Source organism: Dendrobates tinctorius, unplaced genomic scaffold (genome assembly GCF_039654945.1).
Source record: "Dendrobates tinctorius isolate UK_male_01 unplaced genomic scaffold, ASM3965494v1 ptg000022l, whole genome shotgun sequence".
In the NCBI taxonomy this organism is placed as follows: Eukaryota; Metazoa; Chordata; class Amphibia; order Anura; family Dendrobatidae; genus Dendrobates; species Dendrobates tinctorius.
This window is the reverse complement of record NW_027361690.1, coordinates 84,026,609-84,046,224: the sequence shown is the minus strand read 5'-3', so window position 1 is coordinate 84,046,224 and position 19,616 is coordinate 84,026,609. Positions and strand designations below refer to the sequence as shown.

Genomic DNA, 19,616 nt, shown 5'->3' with positions numbered 1-19,616 from the left:
AAATACTGTAAAAATGTTCATTATGCATGAAATGCCCTTTTATTTAGTGACTCTTTACAGTTCGAGCAGTCACTGTGGGGTGCCTGACCACAAGAGCTAGCAATGGCAGACCCTATCTCCACAAAGAAAATGCTGGATGCCGTTCTCACAACAGATGGCATAAATCATCTAGTGATGGAGAATGTCTAGCTGGTGGGAAAGTTTCAACGTATGTTCCCCTCCCTCTACCCCTCCAACCTGTAAAACTATATAGCCATGTCCCCTGCTGGATGTTCCTCCTGGTGATCATTAGACATGAAGTGGTAAAAGTAGTGCATCTCAAAAGAAGTCCAAGCCCACGGCATCCTATAAAGTGTTTTTATCCCTTGGGCACTTTTATGTGGATTCTGCAATACTTTGGAAACCCTTTTTAAAACTTTCCAGAATGTCCTTAAAAACCTCGTACATGTGACTGGCCCTTTTGCTGAGCTCAGAGACATGACCTGTTACTGGTGATTGTGCTTGCTCACATAGCGCTGCTGGTGCCATGTGCACATTATCACACTATAGGCTGCTGATTATCGCAGTCTCGCGCCTCATTCACGCATTCATGTTTAAACACATACGTGAAAAGAATAAAATGGTACCTATGTCCTCATTTGGTTTGGGATCAACGTATGGTGTTGGAGCAGATGGCAAACCTCTTTGAGAATGTGTTACGTGTCCAAAAAAGTTACCTTCCCCAAATCCCCATGTTTTCCTGAATCTGCCACTGCTGTCCGTTTTCTTTAACCCCTTAACGACTGCCGATACGCCTTTTAACGGCGGTAATTAAGGGTACTTAAACCCTTGGAGTAAGTAAATAGCGCCCCCCAGTGTCGGATTTTTTCCGGGGTCTCGGCTGCTGGGGGTAGCCGAGACCCCAGAGAACATGAATCTGGTCGGTTTTTACCGACCCCCACTTTTGCGATCGCAGTTATTAACCCTAAAAAAAAAAAAAAGCTGCGATTTTTGCATTTAATTTCTCTTTCCTCTGATGTGATCGCACATTAGAGGGGAGAGAAATAGGGTCCCCGGAAGAAAATGGCGGGCGCATGCACAGTGCGCCCGCCGCGAATCTGCTGGCTGGCAGATTCCATTTAGGGTTAGGGTTGGAGCAAGAATTGAGGGGTTTCCACTATTTACCAACTTTGGGGGTCTAATCTCTCATGTTACCCTTGGGAAAATAAAAAAATTGGGGGCTAAACATCACTTTTGTGGAAAACAAAGACTTTTTATTTTCACGGCTCTGCGTTATAAAACTTCTGTGAAGCACTTGTGTGGTGAGCACTTTGAACCCCCATCTAGATAAGCTACTTGGGGGGGGGGGGGGGGGTCTAGTTTCTAAAATGTGGTCACTTGTGGGGGGTTTATACTGTTTAGGCACATCAGGGGTTCTGCAAATGCAACATGACGCCCGCAGACCATTCCATCAAAGTCTGCATTCCAAAATGGCGCTCCTTGTCTTCCGAGCTCTCCCATGCGCCCAAACAGAGGTCCCCCCCACATATGGGGTATCAGCGTACTCAGGACAAATTGCACAACAACTTTTGTGGTCCAATTTCTCCTGTTACCCTTGAGAAAATAAAACATAGCTGGCTAAATTATCATTTTTGAGGGAAAAAAAGTGATTATTTTATTTTCACTGCTCTGTTATAAACTTCTGTGAAGCACTTGGGGGTTCAAAGTGCTCACCACACATCTAGATAAGTTCCTTAATGGGTCTAGTTTCCAAAATGGGGTCACTTGTTGGGGGTTTCCACTGTTTAAGAACATCAGGGGCTCTCAGAACGCAATATGGCATCTGATCTCAATTCCAGCCAACTCTGCATTGAAAGTCAAGCGGTGCTCCCTCCCTTGCGAGCTCTGCCGTGCGCTGAAAAAGTGGTTTACACCCACATTTTGGATATCGGCTTATTCATGAGAAATTGCACAACAAATTTTGTGGTTCATTTTCTCTTTTACCACTTGTGAAAATAAAAAAAATTGCAAAAAAAAGTTAAATGCAAGTTTTTCCTTCCACATTACTTTAGTTCCTGTGAAGCACGTGAAGGGTTAATAAACTTCTTGAATGTGGTTTTGAGCACCTTGAGGGGTCTAGTTTTTAGAATGGTGTCACTTTTGGGTATTTTCTGTCATGTACACCCCTCAAAATGACTTTAAATATGATGTGGTCCCTAAAAAAAGAAAAAATGGCTTTGTAAATTTTGTTGTGAAAATGAGAAATCACTAGTTAACTTTTAACCCTTATAACTTCCTAACAAAAAAAAATTGTTTCCAGAATTGTGCTGATGTAAAGTAGACATGTGGGAAATGTTATTTATTAAGAAATGTATGTGACACATCTCTGATTTAAGGGCATAAAAATTTAAAGTTTTAAAATTGCAAAATTTTCGGCATATTTCCATTTTCATTAATAAACATAAGACCTATCGAAGAAATTTTACCACTAACATGAAGTACAATATGTCATAAAAAAGCAATCTCCGAATCAGCGGGATCCGTTAAAGCGTTCCAGAGTTATAACCTCATAAAGTGACAGTGGTCAGAATTGTAAAAACTGGCCTGGTCATTAAGCTGCCAACTGGCTGGCACTAAGGGGTTAATTTTTGTGCCTCTGTTGCGGAAATATGCTCCTTCTTGCCCTCACTTGACGCTGGGGATCCGATAGAGCCTGTCAGTTGTCCCAACAAAGTGAGCTTGTCATCTTCCCAAAATCTTGGTGGGACCCTGAACCTGCATCTCCCATTTGACTTTCTAATCTTCGCTGTGCAGCATCTGAAGTTGGTCAAACGATGTGATCTTGCAATGAGACCACGCTGTAAGACTGAACGGAGTGCAGGATGACATCGCGAGATCACGCTGTCTTGAGTTTTGGACACTGCCTAGGGGTGATTGGGCAGCGTCCTAGAGGGGGAGGACTGCACAACCCCCATTGACACCACTCACGAAATACTCTTGGACTACTGCAATATTAGGGGCAAATCTCCATACTAGAGGGACAAAATTAAACTGGAAGCCATGTATGACTCGTGACAGCATCAGGATTTTGGCAAGGTGACAAGTTTATTTTTCTTTAAGCCAAAGAAATTTTAGATGGTTATTGTTTCCAAAATTGCCTAATGTATATTATAGGTAGTTTGACGTCACGAGTGAGGCAACATCTCGAGTGCCTTTAGGCATTTTAGTTATCTTGATATGTTTCCTCATTTTGGTTTCTTGATTCACAACTATTCTGCCAGGTAGGGAACAGGTTAAAGCTGTGCAGCTCTGACTTATGTTCGGAGACATGAACACTGATTCTCCTCCTTGGTTTAATAGTTTCTATATTGATCACCAGTCTTGTAATGTTTCTTGGCCTTATCCCTCCAACTGCTTCCAAGATTCTGAGTCTTAAACTGCTGATTGCTTGAGATTTTCTGACTGTCCACAGCCAGATTTAATAATGGCCGTGATGTAAGTGTAGTGATGCTGGGAGCCTCGTATATCTACAGACATTGCTCTGCATACTATAGCCTTATTCTGGTGTAGGTGACCTTTGTAATGAATGTCCAATACATGAGTGCAGGCTGTATAAACCCCCTAAACTATACCTAAATGTAGAGCTTTCAAAAAAGTGTAGCAACACCTTTACATTGTTAGTCTGTTTCTCAATTACTGAAAAATCAGCATTTGACTTAATATGCAGATAAGGTTGTAGATCTGCAGCCTCTGTCACTCCAGCTCTATGCCCAGGGTCTCCTCTTTGACTGGCAGCCTCTATGATATGTCTTTAAGCCAGAGGAGCTGTCCGTCAAGAAGGAGGAGGCTGGCTGAATAATAGAGCCGGAGTGACAGAGGCTTCAAATCTTTTCTCATTTTCATATCCATACAAATGCTGATTTCCTTGGGATGAGCTGGACATATGATTGGCATGGTAGATTAAATCTTTGGATTTAATTAAATTGAAAGAGCTACATGATCATATAAATAGATTTTGGGTTGGGAGGAGGTATCCTGCTGCCAGATACCCTTTCAAGAGGATATTTCGGCTGTCTTGACATAAGTTTAAAGCATCACTCCACCATTGGTTTATTTTTAACTTCCTCCATCGCTAGAGTGGTGCTTCTAATATAAGGTCACTGGCCCTAGTCTGGTACTCCGCTTTCCAGTGTCTTCACTCTTTTTCTTTTTTTTTTTTTTTTTCCGGTGCTCCTCTGGTCCCGCCACACCATTGTGTGACCTCTCAGGCTGTGTTCACACACAGCGTTTCTTTAGCGGTTTTACCGCGGTTTTCACTATAAAATCACTATAAAACCGCTAAAAATAAGCTTCCCAGTCATTTCTATGCATTTTGCACTTTTTGTGCACATTGATGCGTTTTTTACCGCAAAAAAACGCATTGCGGTAAACGCAGCATGCACATTAATTTTGCGGATTTTTCCACGGTTTTGGCTTCTTCCATGCATTTAGAAACCGCTGCGGAAAAAAGCGCATCAAAAGCGCATCAAAACCACACAAAAAAAATGCGGAAAAATAGGTGCGGTTTCTGGAAAGGGATTCAGGTTTTTGAGCAGAAATTTTCTGCAACGTGTGCACTTAGCCTCAGGGTATGTTCCCACCGTCAATAAACACTGTGGGTTGGACGCTGCGTACATCCACAGCGTCCAATCTGCCGCATGCCCATCTCCGCAGGGAAGCCGGAGGCGTCTCCGCACGCATAGTGGAGATGGGATTTCTGCGGATGTATGCAGCATCCAACCCGCAGCGTTTACTGACCGTGTGCACAATATCTTCAAACAGGAAATCACTTTTTTTCCTTCCCAGAAGCCAACTTTCAATTAGCTTTATTTCAAGTGACAAAACAAAGCATGCAGTGAAAAAAACGCATGTAAAAAAAAAAGCATCAAAAACACAGGTGACCTTCCAGTGACCTCAGATGCAGATTTCAAATCCTGAGAAAATGCTGAGCCATTCCTGATCGTGTGCACATACTCTAAAGGCCCTGTCACACTAAGCGAGATCGCTAGCGAGATCGCTGCTGAGTCACTAGAACTGTGACGTTATAGCGATCTTACCAGCGAGATCGCTGTGTGCGACAGTGACCAAGCGACCAGCCCCCCTGCCGGGTATCGCTGATCATGCCCGAAATGTCTGAACATTTCTTTGGTCGTTCATGTCCCGCTGAGTCGCTTGTATCGTCACGTTTGACACCTAGCCTAACGACCTCGTTAGCGACTCAGAAGCAAGACAAGGTGGGGATTAGCGTTCCCGTTTCCACGCCTGCCTCGGCTCCAATTGTTGGTCACTACAGCGTCCTGATTGGCGCGAAATATACCCCAAAGATACATACCGTCAACACTGAATTGGCGTCTGGGTAAATCAATCTGGAAACACAGCCCGTGAACGCTACCAGGGCAGGCGGTGAACGCAAATAGGACACCAATGACAGTTACTCGGTTCTGCTAGGCAAAAGCTGTGTTTGAGAACAATAAAATGGAGCGCTAGTACGTCACCTTCTTTTAAATGCACGGCCAATCAGGACGCGGTAGCGTCCACCATTCAGAGCTGAGAGGGTGTGAGAGAGGGAGCGCAATCCATGCCTGTGTAAATACAGCGTCACACAGTACATCCCTCATCGAGGTGTGAATCGTCAATGGAACATGCAATGTGACAGGGTCCCAAGGACCACCGACATCTTTACAAAGGTCGCTATGACACGCTAGATCGTTGCTCCGTCATTGGGTAGATTGGACTGGCTGACATCTCAATAGTGACCACATAGTGATGCGGCAACAAGCCCTGTCGTGATTGTTATAGCGTCGCTAGGTGTGACGGGACCTTAATTCTGACTGCCTGGAAGTCAGAGGTTGCGTCACAAGCTGTCCATGCAAGTTTGAGAGCCAGAACAAGGATCTCATACTTGCATTGAAGAGTGTCCTCCGAGGCACTCCATGAAACACTTGAGTAATCAAGAAGGTTCACAAACTGCTGGACACTGAGGAGAGCGGCCTTGATAAAAGGTGAAGACTGCTGTAGATGAGTAGAAGACAGTGGGAAGGGACCATAGATGAGAAGCACTACTCCAGCGGTAAACAAAAAAAAAAAAACCCGCTGGAGTAGCGCTTTAAGTAAATGATTGTATCCCCATAAGCTAAAAACTCTAGAGCATCTTTTCTGAGAACTGTTGTGCTGATCCTGTTATTCCTCCTTGCAGTGTGTGAATACCTTGACTGCTGGATGTCAGTTTCTTCATTTCTTGAAGAAATAACCTGATGATACGTAGCTCCAGAATTGATATCTCATTTTGATTATTTACTAGAAATCGCATGTGGGTGGAGATGACGGGCACTTTAGGAGTTATTTTACATACCAATCAAGTGTAACGATTTCAACCTAGCATTTACTAGTGAGAGGAGACGTCAGACGGATGTGATTTTTCAGGACACCCTTATGATGCTGTGATGTGGAAACCCAGCTGTTCCCACACAACTGGGGTCTGCTTTTTCCACGATGGCTGTAAGGTGCCTTCCTATGTCTGCAGTCATTGTGTTGCTTACCTCCAGTTCATACAAGCCTCGGTCCTTCCTTCTGGCAGCTTGACAGCACAGGTCTTTTATTACTTAGCGATATTTTCAGGGGAAGCAAAAGATTTCTTCATGTGCTGGTCAGCAGGCCAAGACTTGCTCAGAGGAGGAGTAATTGGGTGCTTTGTTCTGTCATTTTGCAAGCTAATATGTTCTCCTTACAGAGCGTTCACCTGGATGACACCTGGATTCCTTGGTGTCTTTCACCTCCGCTTGTGTACGGTGTCCTCGCACAGCTGGCATGCACTATTGTTAAGTCTGCAGTGATGGATGATTGCTGGCGAACTTGTTCCCCCCCCCCCCCGAGAACCACTTCTACAAGACTCCACCACATTCTGCATTTTACAGCTGTAGGAATATTTGTCTTGGGCTTCTTTTACACCTGCTGTGTATTTGCTTGCTGTTTTTGCGGCCCCAATAATTTCTATGGGGCCTCAAAAACAGCCGACAAAGATTCATCGGAGCACCATGTGGCATATGGCCATGAGGGCCGTATATGCGGCCGTGAAAAAATATTGAGCTTGCACGATATTTTTCACGGCTCACAGACACGGCCGCAATAGTTTTCAATTGTACCCCAGAAACAACTGTAGCTTGATTTTGCGGTACACCATATTTGCGGATCCGAGAGTTTTTTGCGACCGCAAAAATCACGGCTATACGGCCCGCGTAAACGGGCCGAAAAAAACCAGTAAGTGTAAAAAGAAGCCTTATGACAACTCAATGGTTGTCTGTCTTCATGCATTGCCCACACCTGTCCTGGTGGATGTGGCCATCACTGACATATAGCAAATGTGAGAGGCAACTTGCTCTTCTCCTTCCTCCCTATTCGGGCCAGTGTTGGTCATACAGTATTATTGTACTTTTTTTTTTTTTTTTTTTTTTTTTTTTTTTTTTTTTCCAATGACACATGGAAGTGCTGTCTCAATCAATAGAAGTGTGTGTAAAAAAAAAAAAAAAAAAAAATATATATATATATATATATATATATATATATATATATATATATATATATATATATATATATATATATATATATATAATTTTTATTTATTTTTTTTCCTTCATATTTAATAGGCTGGCCAGCTGATGGCTTCTGTTGTCTGTCTGGTCCACTAATTTCTTTCCTTTTTGGCATGAATTACGGTACTTTGTTAAAGGGCCACAGCCAGGAAAAGTTTACAGGCTGTGTGAGATCACCTCAGATTCCCTCCTGGGAGTGCAAGGTTCTCTAGGAGCGGCTCGTGTAAGGTTTCTGTTACAAGCTTTCTAAGTCCCTGTTGGCACGCGTTTGTGGATTGCCTACTTCTCTATTCTTTCATTGATTAGTCTGGTCTAAAATCCCCTTTTAGGGAACCCCCCACGGTCGCCTGTATGTTCAAATAATTGTTCCTTGCCTTCGCCCTCCTCCATCTAGCGAATGGAAAGCTGAAACCAGGAGCCCAATGTATAATGACACATGTCGGGTGAATGTTTTGTAAAATAGGCAGGAAATGAGGTTTCCCACCTGAAGACTGAATAAACATTTGGGGGCGACTAATGTAGCCGGTATACCCTCTCCAGGTCTGCATGTTGAATCCATAAGGTTAATGCTCTGGAAGCAGTTCTGTAGTGATGTGTGCCACGCCTGGAGAATTGCCACCAAAAACCTCAGTCTGCAGATTGTAAAATAAAGACTGCTCCACTGTCTCCATTTCAATTCCAGCAAGGTCCAGTGGACATGTTTGTAGCCACCAGAGGCCAGTGAACGTCCTACCTGCCGGCACGTTGCCTTTTCTGATCAGTAGGTTTAGCTTCCTGCACCGCACCAATTTATGTAGCACTCAACCTACAAAGCTGAAGAATTGAAGGGGATGCTGGTAGATGGGAGAAAGTTTGCAGGGTTCTGGCAGGCACAGACTATTGATGTGGGTGTTAGACCAGGGTCCTGCAAATCTTTCTGCTCTGCTCTAGTAAATCTGAATTTGCAATCTAAAAACTTTGGTTTCCAGAATTGAATGGTTGATGCATGGCAAATGGTATGACCTGATCATCCACAAAAAGTGGATGAAGTATGAGGTCAGAATACCCTGCATTCTCTTGGCAAACTGGTAGATACGGGAATTGTCAAGCATTTTGGTGATCTGACCATTCAGGAGAACTAAACTGCATATATATATATATATATATATATATATATATATATATATATATATATATATATATATATATACACTATATGACCCAAACATGCTGATACTAAATACGTCACTTCAAAGACTGCACGTACATAATTCCTTATGGAACTTAAGAATCCATGTTCTAATCCTGGTCTTCACCAGACACTTGTTAGAATGTAAATTGTAGGATAGAACCTGGAAAATGTGTGTGATTGTCCACCCACGACTCCCAAAATGAGAATGAATGAAAGGGAGACTGGAGTCTGTGAATTTATCTAGGAAACCTCAATCCCAGCTGCTGGGCTGACTTTCTATTTCCAGCGTACAGTCCAATCTATTCTTGGGCCACAGCCAAAATTGTCTAAGGCCAGCAACACAGAGGAACAAGAGATGGCAAATACAAACAGGCTGAATTCACACAACGCTCTGTTGGTGGTGGCCTTTGTTTGAGGCTGTAAAAAGTGACCCATTTCTGCCTACCTTTAGGGTGTATGTTCACACAATGAAAAACTTTCTGCACAAAACAGTGAACACTGGCAGGAAAGTGTATACTTAATATGAACATTTTTACGGATTGGTGTGGGGTGTTTTTTTTTTTTTTTATAAATACAGATTTCCCGATACTGTCGAGCATGGGATGAAAGCATTTTAATTCTCACCAGGACTGATTTGAGCAGCCAATTTGCATATGACCCCTGTGCAGTTCAGTGAGAAGCGACTAGGCAGGCGCCGCTGCATCGTGTTGCTGCTGTGTAGTATCCCTACGGCATTCTTCTTGGGCAGCTGCTGTATGGCTTGTGTATGCTATTGTCTTACTTTTTAAGTTGGTCAGCATAGACCTTAGAGGATCTCCTTGCATCTAAAACGCTCAACCCCTAATTTTATCATAGTTTGCGGTATAGCTGCTTCCATTTCAACGAGAAACTTGCCCTTCTTAAAAGAATCTCCTTTCATTTTTTTAAGTATGTAAATCCAGAGTAATATCCTGCATTTCTTTTAATATCCTGCAGAATTTCATTTGAAAATTCGAACTCAAACTGCTGAAGGGCACAAGAAGAAACTCCCATATTGTCACCAGACGCCCGGCTAGTGCTTTCCTGTTTTGTTGTTCAGTATGTTCCCACTCTGCCTTTCAGCTAATACCCTCCTAAAAGCGTCTTCTCCACCTGAAGTATTGGGACATGCCCTTTTTCTAATGCAGAGTGGGTAGAGATCAACTATGGATCTCTTCACAAAGTTGTTATATAGGCCAAATCCACACTAAATTGTTCTTATATGGATGACGCAATATACTCAACTACTACCTAGTCTTTGGTCATGGCCTCTTGTGCTTTGTGTACAAGATTCTTCTGTCTGCATCTGCTGTTGGTAAAGTCTGAAGGTCAAAAAAGCAGCAGCTACCACTTGTGTGTAATGGGCAATGGAAACTGCTTACACGTGACCCATCTAATGGTACCGGGGCTCCGTATATGCGTGGAGCAATGATTTTGTAGGGGTGAGCGCAGGTTATACCAGTACTAGAAGTGGTTAAATGTGGAATTCCTTAAACCTCAGGACACTCATGGCCACAAACTTCTGCAAACCTTCATTTGTCTACAGCTGTCTGGCCTGAAATGGTTGTCTGCTTGCAGGCTGAAGAAAAGGCAAAGCCTTGTGGTCGGGCCATGGGGACTAAAACCTGCTGTTTGGCCTTCAGAAAGTGCAACCTTTCTTCCTCCTAATTATGTGTATTCAGATGCTTATTACAGACATTTCCAGAAAAGGCTTTTTTATACCTAGTATTATACAAAGATCCAGTGACTTGGTGACATCTCTTTTCTACTGTGCCACATCATCGGTTTCCTCTCAGTTGAGTTTTTCCCTGGCATCACCTACACTTCAGTGCGTTTCCTGTGAAGCCAGCCAGTCTTTTCTATTTATTGCTTTTTTTTTTTTTTTTTTTTGTGGCATTTATGCAGTGGGTTAGGTTAAATCTGTTGTCACATTGTCCATAAAAGTGATAGCCTGCATTTCAGAGAGGATACATGAACGCTTGGCTAATCGCCCATTGTGGGGTTATAAGCCCAAGGGTTCAGGCCTAACGAGCCCTTTACTGTCTGTGCTGGTGCCAGCTTTGGTGCAGTGTTATTCGTGTCATGCTTTTATCGAGCCTTCTAAGGTCTCTTATAGTTGGGGTATTTTGTCAACAAATTTTAGAACTTGAGGGTCACCCAAATCTACTTCATATACACATTAATGACTAATTGTGCCCGCAGCTAAAATATGCCAACCTCTGTACTTTGTACTTGCTCAGTATTGGTGTGTATATGTTGTGATGTCAGATATGTCTGGCAGCAACTTATTTGTCGTCAGAATAAAAGACCAGCCATGTTCAATACCAACATGCACCGTATTTTTTTCCTCCAACATCTGATGGGCGAGACACCACCACTATAAGCATTAATGATTGGCCAAAAGGTGTGCATTTGGCCAGTGCCTTCGAGGACCTTGTGACTGGGTAGATGGTGGCGTTGCCGGTCTGGCAGTCTAGAACATCCTGTTGCTTTTGCTCTCGGTCAGTTCTGTTACCTAGGATGACCTGCTTTGGAACATACAGAGCAGCCTTCGGTTATCAGGCGCTCGGCTGGAGAGTAGGCTGCTATAGTAAGCGTGCTTATGTTAGCTTTGGCAGAACTCTGCAGGTGCCCGATCCCCATCACTGCGTATAAATCTGCTCGCTTGCATGGAATCTCTCCTGTTTCGGAACAATCCTGACTTGTGGTTGCACGGGTCAGCACGTAATGATCCGCACTTTTGGATGGGTTTTAACTTGTAGTATCTTGGGGTGTGCCGTTTATTTATGTAGTTTATAACCCTTCAGCTGCGTAATTATACGCTGTCTCCCATTAATTTTATAGTGATGTATAATGGTGCCCTCTGGCATACAAAATTGCTTAATGTGCTTTTTGGATTATTAAAGAGCTTTAAGGTTGAGGTTTGTGTAAAGAACCAAAAGATACATCGTAATGGTATAATCGAATATTGTCCTTATCGGCAGCTGACTCTTAATAGGGCTACACAGCGACTTTGGCTGTGACACTTGACGCGCAACCAAAGTTTGCTTTCGTGTAATTTCTACATTGCAGCACTCTAGAGGTGAACAGGGGGTGAATTGTGATTTCCCCCAAGGGTACTAGGACAAGTTGTAAAAAAAATCATACGCAGTTGTACTAATACAATGCAACCCCATTCACTGTTGTAGCAGTAATGGCTAGAAACCTTTGGTCATATGGCCCTAACCTGTCTGCCCAAACCTGTGTCGCACAAACCAGAAGTAGAGACGTGCTGATGTCTTGATCGGGATCCCGTCCCCTTCCCCCCCCCCCCCCCCCCCCCCCCCTTCCAAGCCCACATAGTTTGTAAGGGGAAAAAAAAGTTTAAGCTGTACCACCTATTTACTTTTAATACTTTACCACTGCAGATATAAATGGAACTGCTTCAAATCTGCAAGAAAAATAAGCAACGTGTGCACGAGACTTCAAGAAACTTTCACTTTGCTGGTACTAAGAAACCCTTCAGGTTTTGGGAGCAGTGTATGGGGAAAAAAGACGGCCACAAAAATGCAGCAAATGCTTAATGTGCGCACATGCCCTACATTAGCAGAATCCTTCAGTGAATTGCTAAAGTTGAGCTTGAGGAGTTAATAATAATTATATATCGCTATTGATTCCATGGTGTTGTACATGAGAAGGGGTTATATCACTTACAGTAGACTAACAATGGTAGACTGGTACAGAGAAAAGCGGGCTTGTGTTCTACAGGATGAGGAAGTAGACAGGTTGGGGGGTGGCAGTAGGTTCGATGGTGTTGAGGTGGTAGCGTGGTCATTGCAGGTTGAAAGCCTTCATGAAAAGATGGGTTTTCAGGTTCCATCTGAAGAATCCAAATGAGGTGGATAATCTGATGTGTTGGGGCACAAAATTCCAAAGGATGGGGGATAATCGGGAGAAATCTTGGAGGCAATTGGGTGAGAAATGAATAAGTGTGATGGAGAGGAGTTCGTGTTGGGAGGGCCGGAGATTACGTGAGGGACGATATCAGGAGATTAGTTCTGAGCTATACGGAGGAGATGGGTTATGGATGGCTTTGTAGGTCAGTTTTAGTAGTTTGAACTGGATAGGCTAGAAAATTGGGAGCCAGTTAAGGTATTTGCAAAGGGATGGGGTGCGGGTGAGTAGCAAGGAGAGAGATTTATCAGGCAGGATGGATTGGAGCAGTGCGAGTGTGTTAGCGGGTAGGCCACAGAAGAGAATGTTGCAGTAGTTGTAGCGAGAGATGATTAGGGCATGTACAAGCACTTTAGTGGATTGAGGAAAGGACGGATTCTGGAGATGACAGGAGGTGGCGAAAGCTTGGATGTGCGGTTTGAAGGACAGGGCAGAGTCTAGGGTTAAGGGGGTTTTACACATAGCGATATCACTAGAACGTCACCGATTTTGTGACGTTATAGTGCTCAAGTGCACAAGTGGTGAGGTGTGATTTGAAGTGGGAAACTATTAAGTTCCCCCTTCAGTGATGTTGGAGAGGGAGGGAGGTTATGGGGTTTGGGCATTGGTCTGTAATACAAAGGGGTTGAGGTGGTTGAACAATACAGACTTGCTTTGTTTGGTCTATCTTATTTTTGAAGTGCGTGGCAAAGTCCTCAGTCAGTAGTTGGACTCAGTATCTGAAAGTCCATCTCCCGGCAGTGATGAACCTGAACCCGTCCCTTTTAATAAGGTAACACATTGCCCGCACTTATCCATTGATATATCATTATACACGAGGCCTTGTTTATGAAATGTGCTACATCGGGGCCTGAATGTGCAGTACAAAGTCTGACTGTGATGAAATCCTCAGGGACACTCAGCAGGCTGGAGGCCAGCTTCTCTATAAAACGGGCCTTCTTTTTAGCCCGTCTTACCCAATGTGTTCTACTCTGCCTGGCAGGAGCGTGTCTTCATTAAAATCCCACAACACAACGCATGCTCTTTAGTTGGAATTTTGGAAAGCAGCCAAAGTAGTCCACAACAGCTGTACCACAAGCATTCCTCTAATGGATGAGGGGACTTTAGGGCGTTAACAAGCCTTGGGTAAACACAAGTGGAGAAGGATTGGTGTCCTTTTGGTGAAGTCTGCCGTTAGAAATGGCAGTGGAAAAAAAAAACAACCCTGAATGTGTATGTTCTCCTTAGTTGGTTCATATATGCTATTGATATTAAAGCCTCTTTCCCTCCCAATTGGCCTGTCTCAGTGTTCTTGCCACTTGAGCACACTTGGAAAGTCTGTATACAAGGATCACATCTGAACTTTCAGGTTTAGTATTTCCTAGCTTTATAAACCATGAAAATGCTTGAGGATCTTGTTGTCCTGATTGTGTAGAATTATGGCAAGGCTCCTTGTGTGGATTTTAAAGGAGTTTTCTGTGCGTTTTCAAATTTTGCGATGGAGTACTAAAGTAGTAGCCATAACTGCATGAATACCCTTGCACTCCAACACCACCACCCTGGTCGCCCCCACCAGTACTAGAGATTGACGTCTCGTTTATCAATCACTGGCCTCTGCTTTGATGTCTGCATGTACAGTACATGACTGCTGAGGCCAGTGATGGGCTGCAGCAATTCCCTGGTTGATGGATCAGACGTCATTCCTGCCAGCAGAGACCACTCGAGTGGCATGGGAATTTAAGGGGGTCAGTAACTGCTTACAAAAGTCGAAAGTAAAATGGCAAATGTCAAAAACACAAACTCATGTAAGGGACGAAGGTAATAGTGTGAAATGTGTATGTCTTTGTTCCTGACACTGTGGCGTAAAGTCCGCCTTTTAAAACATTGCTGAGATTAATAAATCCTTCGTTGTCAGCATATGGCAATCCTCCATGGTTATTAAGCAGTGTGACGTGCTCTCACATTCTTGTCTTGTTCCCTGGACTTCTACTTAGGAATTTGCTGTATCCCTAGCCCCTTTCCACTTTTACTATTCCTATGCACTATTGCTACCACTCTCCTTGTCCAGTGAATCCTTTTCTCCTTGTCTTTTCTTTGCATTTCTAAGAAACTTTCAAATTCCTTACATTTTACTAGAAGTTCTCCTTAACATATGGCTTAGCTTTCTTAGATATGACATTAGAGCAGGCGATAAGCTCAGGCTTTGTATGCACATTTGTAGTGTGGCCGTGTAGTGTTTCATAGTATAAAAGGGATTATAATCTTTGCATTAACATTCATGTAAACCATCTGAAGAGAATGAAGATTGTAAAGCAACAGAAATTTAAAACCTTTCTTTATTTCTTCCCCAGATGCAGCAATTATTTTATGAGAATTATGAACAAAACAAAAAGGGCTACATTCGGGACCTTCACAACAGCAAGATCCATAGAGCAATCACCCTACACCCCAATAAGAATCCCCCCTACCAGTACCGACTGCACAGTTATATGCTGAGCCGTAAGATCGCAGAGCTCCGTTATCGCACCATTCAGCTTCACCGGGAAATTGTGCTTATGAGCAGATACAGCAACACAGAAGTTCACAAGGATGACTCGCAGCTGGGAATGGCTCCCTCTTTTATGAGATTTCAACCTCGCCAGCGGGAAGAAATCTTGGAATGGGAGTTTCTCACTGGTAAATATCTGTATTCAGCCTCAGATGGACAACCTCCTAGGCGTGGGATGGATGCTTCACAAAAGGAAGCACTTGATGATATTGTAATGCAAGTTATGGAAATGATCAATGCAAATGCCAAAACGCGTGGTCGTATTATTGACTTTAAAGAAATTCAGTATGGGTACCGCAGACTCAACCCTTTGTATGGAGCAGAGTATGTTTTGGATTTACTTTTACTGTACAAAAAGCACAAAGGCAAGAAAATGACTGTACCCGTGAGGAGACATGCCTACCTCCAACAGACATTCAGCAAAATTCAGTTCATGGAGCATGAAGAGATCGATGCAAAAGAGCTGGCCAATAGAATAAACCAAGATTCAGGTTCTTTGTCATTTCTTTCTAATTCTCTTAAAATGTTTGTCCCGTTCCAGCTCACCTCATCCAAGGTTGAACACAAAGAACTCAAAGATACAAAGGTCAACATACTGGTGCCATTGTCTGGTCGCTATGAAATGTTTAGTAGGTTCATGGCCAACTTTGAAAAGACTTGCCTCATTCCCAACCAAAATGTGAAGCTGGTCATTATGCTTTTCAATTCCGATGCCAACCCTGACAAGGAAAAACAAGTGGATCTCATGAGAGATTACCGGGTAAAATATCCAAAGGCTGATTTGCAGATCTTGCCGGTTACTGGGGAGTTCTCGAGAGCTATGGCCCTAGAGGTTGGATCTTCTCAATTTAGCAATGACTCTCTACTCTTCTTCTGTGATGTTGACTTGGTATTCACTTCAGAGTTTCTTCAGCGCTGTAGGGCTAACACCATCTTTGGCCAACAAATGTATTTTCCAATTATCTTCAGCCAGTACGACCCCAAGGTTGTCTATGCCGGAAAGGTTCCTAATGACAACCATTATGTGTTTACACAGAAAACTGGTTTGTGGAGAAATTATGGCTTTGGCATTACTTGCGTGCATAAAGGAGACCTTCTTCATGCTGGAGGCTTTGATGTTTCTATTCAGGGCTGGGGACTGGAGGACGTGGACCTGTTTAATAAGGTGGTACAAGCAGGATTTAAGACTTTTAGAAGTCAGGAGGTGGGTGTGGTCCACATACACCATCCTGTGTTTTGTGACCCCAATCTTGATCCTAAACAGTTTAAAATGTGTTTGGGGTCAAAAGCGTCTACTCATGGTTCTACCCAGAGGCTTGCCGAACTTTGGCTAGAGAAAAATGACTCTACATATGGTAAAACCATTCACACAAATGACTCTGTGAGGACAGCCTAATAAGCCAGCACTGCTGGCTCAAAATGAACCTTTTCATAGCCATCTAATTTATTTTTTTGAAGGTTTTTTTTTTTTTTTTTTTTTCTTTTTAAGGTAAATAGTTTTGTTAATGGTTTTTAATGTTTTATGAAGCGTTTTGTGAATGGGCTTTTTTTTTTTTTTTTTTTGACAAAATGAAATGTGATCAGTATTTGCCTTGCAATCATTGCAATATGACAACTTGAACAGTTTTGTGATCCACTTTGTGTATTCTCACATTCCACGTTCCCTAGTTCTAGCTTACTCCATGCCCTAATGCAAAGTCTGTGTGCGTAGAGGGTCCTGCATTGTACCGGCTTTACAGTTTGAGACGCTACAGATCTTATTCATTTGAACTGTCCTTTTGGGAGCGACAATCTGTATAGTAAAATTTAATTGTGTCTGTGGAGAGAGTCACATTTGAAACAAAACATTCCTGATTTGGTACTAGGTTTTTTTTGTTCGTTTGTGTTTTGTTCTTGTTTTTGTTTTTTTTCTTTGCCCATTGACTTAAAATGTTGTTACAGTAATTGCAGCACTATGCAGTGACCGTTTTGAACATCATTGCAGAGTAAAAATCTGCGTGGAGATTGTGCCGTTATAGGAGTGGGGAAGCTGGTTGTTACAGTTGGACTCCCATAGACAAGGCAGTGTTGTTTTATTACCATCTCTGCCTGTCTGATCACCGAACAAGCGCTGTGTATACTTTACAGGAAGTGCCACAGGGCGGCGTCCTCACGGGAGAGGAGCAGGTACCAGATCGGCTCTGCAGCGACGCGGGGGGGATTTAATTTTTTTTTTTTTTTTTAAGCTAGGCATATGAAAACCACAGGTACAGGGGATATCGGCAACAATAAAATTTTTTATTAAAATGTTGAAATCCCCCCACTAAAAAAAATAAACTGAGGGACACAGTGTGAAATAAAGAGGGGGAGGACTTTTAAGTGATGGAGGCTTCCAGTCCTAGTCTTTCTCTAAACCCGGTCCCTGGTGCAAACAAAAAAAATTGCAAAACAATGTTTGCATGAATATTGCAGCAGATGGGGAAACATAAATTAAAATTGTATTTTAATAGCCCTTTCTGGTTATAACAAAAAAAAAATAAAAAATTGTAAAATGCATAATACAGAGCAGAATGTGCTTTGTCACAAATGGAGAAGTGGGTAGGGGTTGTCACAACGGCAATGATAAAGTCTTGAACTAGTTAATGTAAAATGCATACCAAATATGAAGAAATAATGCCGTGATCAGATTTTTTTTTTAAACTGTTTAGTTCTAGGTTTCTAGTTTTACTATTTTGTTGAATGTTTTGACGGTTAATTGAAAAAAGCCATAGCAGAAGTTTTCGACTATTTCCGTTTACATAGAAACAGTCCCCCCATTCAGCGAGCGGATATGTCGAGGACGACCATGGTACACTGCAGGATCTGTATGTACACACAAGTATTCTGCAAAATCCTTCTGCCATTGAATCCATATAATGTGTCCTTAATGTTGATACTGGAAACTTGCCATCTCAGAAGCTCCTAATGTGTTAGTCTTTTCACGTTTACGACCAAACGCTGCACATTCCCAACATCTCATCTTGTCAGAATGTTTGTTTTTTACAATGTGCCTTACCTCTGTTTTAAGTGGACACTCCCTGGGTTAAGTTTTTTTTTTCTACTGTTTTGTTTTTCCCAACACTCTGCTCCTCCAGACTCTGACACCACTCAGACCGTGTTAATCAGGTATACAGTACAAAGTTGGAATGTATATTTAGGAATCAAGTGAAAAATTTTTTTTTTTTTTTTAAATTGGACTTTTCTCAGTGCCTTAAATGTCATCTCACCTTCTTGAGAAAAGGGTACAGTGCAATGGATACAAGGCGCTGATGTCTGTACCAAATAGAAGACAGAAGCTCTCCAACCAGAGCTCTGGGTCCTCTGGTCTCATCCTTCTCCATACAGTTTATTTTGGGTGGGAGTGCTATGGACACTGTTTTTGTTTTTAAATTATTGGGATTTTTTTTATATGCGTTTTTTTCTTTTTGTCACCATGTTCTTGATTTCTTAAAATGTTTAATAAAATGTTGAATATAAAAATCCACATCTGAGGTTCTCATTTGTTACACATCAATTAAAGGAGATATTTCTAAAGTCTGTCCCACCTTGCCATAGGTGTTTGTTTCCAATTCCTGTTCAGTGTTAGCTGAAAATATCTCCACTTTAATCATATCGCATTGGATTGAACAATTATTTATATAATTTTTTTTCCCCTTGTATTTCTAGTATCTCTTCTCCCCATACCCCCCCCCCCCCCAACCCTCTAAGGCTTGCTTCATCATTGAGAGTCACCGATTATACAGCACAGCCCACTCTACATCTCTGCAAAACCTCTGGGATAAATCTACTATTGTGTAATGTTCTCATTTGTCAGATTCCCTTTAATCCCTTAACTGCTGATATGCCTTTTAATGGCTGCAGGTAAGGGTACTTAATACTCAGCTCCATCTTTTAACAGCGCTATGAAATGTGTATAGCATCCCCCACCGTGTCGGAAAATCTCGGGTACCCCAGTAGCCGAGACCCCGGAGAACATAATTCGGGTAGGTTTTTACCATCCCCAGTCTTGTGAATGCCATTATTCACCGAATAATTGCTATCGCAAAAAAAGTCAATTTCCTATTCATTTCTCCTCTGATATGATCTAGCATACCAAAGGAAAGAGAAATGGGGTCCCCTGAGTACCCCTCTCTCTCCACACGATACCTCTGCCATCCCAGGACCCTCCTGCTCTGTCCCCCCCTGGAAGAAAATGTCGGGCTCATGCACAGTGCTCCCACCGAGATCTGCCGGCCAGTACCCAGCCACAATAGATTTTTCCTATTGGTTCATTTTCATCACTGTGATACACTATTACAGTGATCAAAATAAAAAAAAAAAAGTAACTCAAACACCCCCCCCC

The 19,616-nt window shown here is 42.6% G+C and overlaps 1 protein-coding gene across 1 annotated transcript in view; it reads left to right on the top strand.

Annotated features, from left to right (window-relative positions):
• Nucleotides 1–17,787, top strand: part of CHSY1 (chondroitin sulfate synthase 1) — a 51,970-nt gene extending 34,183 nt beyond the window's left edge. The window contains exon 3 of the mRNA XM_073568826.1: nucleotides 15,060–17,787. Within this exon, the coding sequence (XP_073424927.1) occupies nucleotides 15,060–16,652 (1,593 nt within the window). The 3' untranslated portion in view covers nucleotides 16,653–17,787. The remainder of the gene's footprint in view (nucleotides 1–15,059) is intronic.
• Nucleotides 17,788–19,616: the final 1,829 nt, after the last annotated feature.